Here is a 1,374-nt window from a genome sequence, read left to right on the forward strand (position 1 = left end):
ACATGTCATACATCATCATCATTCCTTGCTATGGTTCCATATGCTAGTTTACCATTTTATAATACATTTCATAAATCACCCCATTCATTCATTTACTAAATAAATAACTATATATTCCTATTATACAACATAATATAAGGCATACAAGATAAACTACAACTACTATTATGATTAATTTTACACAATATACACAATATACCCCACCTTACCCTGCACATGACCTACACATACCAGGCTACTCTTCGCATTCTAATGCCCCATAAAATGCTTGGGCCTCCGGTGGCATGTAGGCTAGCATTTTCATAAGATCCCGGTGCTTCTCCTTCTTGACGGGCAGAGGGTCCTCATAAGCACGAGCATACGTGGTGGAGAACAAGGGAGCTGGAGGTGGTTGATTCTTCCTCTGTTTGGTGATCAGCCAGGTCTTCCATCCCTCGTAGAGGCTGTGGCTCCCTTTTGTGTGGACACACCATGGATCAGCAGCTGAAATCATGATTCAACAAGAAATTCAATAAAGATTCTTCTTTCACGCACATATCCCCAACACTGTTAATCTCAGAAGACCTACTCTTTTTTTTTTTACCTGTCACTTTCAACCACATCATGGATGTGATTAGCAAGCCAGGTGGACGCTTTAATGTTGCATCAGGGAGCTGCCTGAAGTCCGGACATTTCATCTCAATGACTTTGAATGGATGCTGCTGCCTGGCTCCACGGATCATCTCGGCGACATCGCTGGGGGTGTGGAGTGTGGACACCTTACGCCTCTTGTCCAGCGTGGCAAAGGAACGGTCACAGGGAAGGAAGGAGTGACCAGACACCATGAACTTCTGCTCTATCTGACTGAAGTACCTTCTAGATACGAGCAGGGCCATGAGGTTTAGGACTCGCCAGTTGTTGTTCTGCCCACAGCATCGGTCACTATAGATGACGAGCTTCCGTTCCTTTGGCTGGACTAGGGGAGCAAAAGATGTTTCTGCCCACTTCAAAAGACAGCTTGCCACCTCGATGGAACCTCTGTGAGCGATGCCCTCATGCCAGAGGCACATTGTAGGAGGATCGTCAGTGCCCATCTCCTGGATACAGAGGTTGTAGTTGGCCAGCTGCCGTTGATAGTACACGTTGGAGTGTGTCAGGTTTGGCGTGAACACTACCCCCTGCATGTCGATACAAATGACATGGCAGTCATCATTGGCTTTGGCTCACTCTATGTCAGCCTGCAACTGGGTGTACGCTTTTTCAGCTTTCCGGTGGTGAAGCTCACTCTCGGCTGCGATCTTCAACCTTTCTCCTTCTGTTGTAGCAGCTGTTAATTTTAAAAACAGGGTGTCACATTTCGCACAAGTGTCACTTCTTGGCTGCCCAAAACTGAGG

The 1,374-nt window shown here is 46.5% G+C and overlaps 1 protein-coding gene across 1 annotated transcript; it reads right to left on the reverse strand.

The window, feature by feature from the left end:
• Positions 1–235: 235 nt before the first annotated feature.
• On the reverse strand, positions 236–1,163 carry LOC130076598 (uncharacterized). Its single transcript, XM_056241738.1, has 2 exons — positions 584–1,163; positions 236–483 (listed from the first exon to the last, which is right to left on the reverse strand). Exons 1-2 carry the CDS (start codon positions 1,161–1,163, stop codon positions 236–238), a joined length of 828 nt encoding a protein of 275 aa, XP_056097713.1.
• Positions 1,164–1,374: the final 211 nt, after the last annotated feature.

This window comes from Rhinichthys klamathensis, unplaced genomic scaffold (assembly GCF_029890125.1).
Source record: "Rhinichthys klamathensis goyatoka isolate OS25496 unplaced genomic scaffold, OSU_Roscu_1.1 h1tg000666l_1, whole genome shotgun sequence".
Lineage (NCBI taxonomy): Eukaryota > Metazoa > Chordata > Actinopteri > Cypriniformes > Leuciscidae > Rhinichthys > Rhinichthys klamathensis.

What these genes read in the sequence shown, in the direction of transcription:
- LOC130076598 (XM_056241738.1), bottom strand. Translation starts at nt 1,163, where the DNA reads ATGCAGGGGGTAGTGTTCACGCCAAACCTGACACACTCCAACGTGTAC. An exon ending in GATGTGGTTGAAAGTGACAG is followed by an intron (nt 484 to 583) that starts GTAAAAAAAAAA and finishes TCATGATTTCAG; the next exon opens with CTGCTGATCCATGGTGTGTC.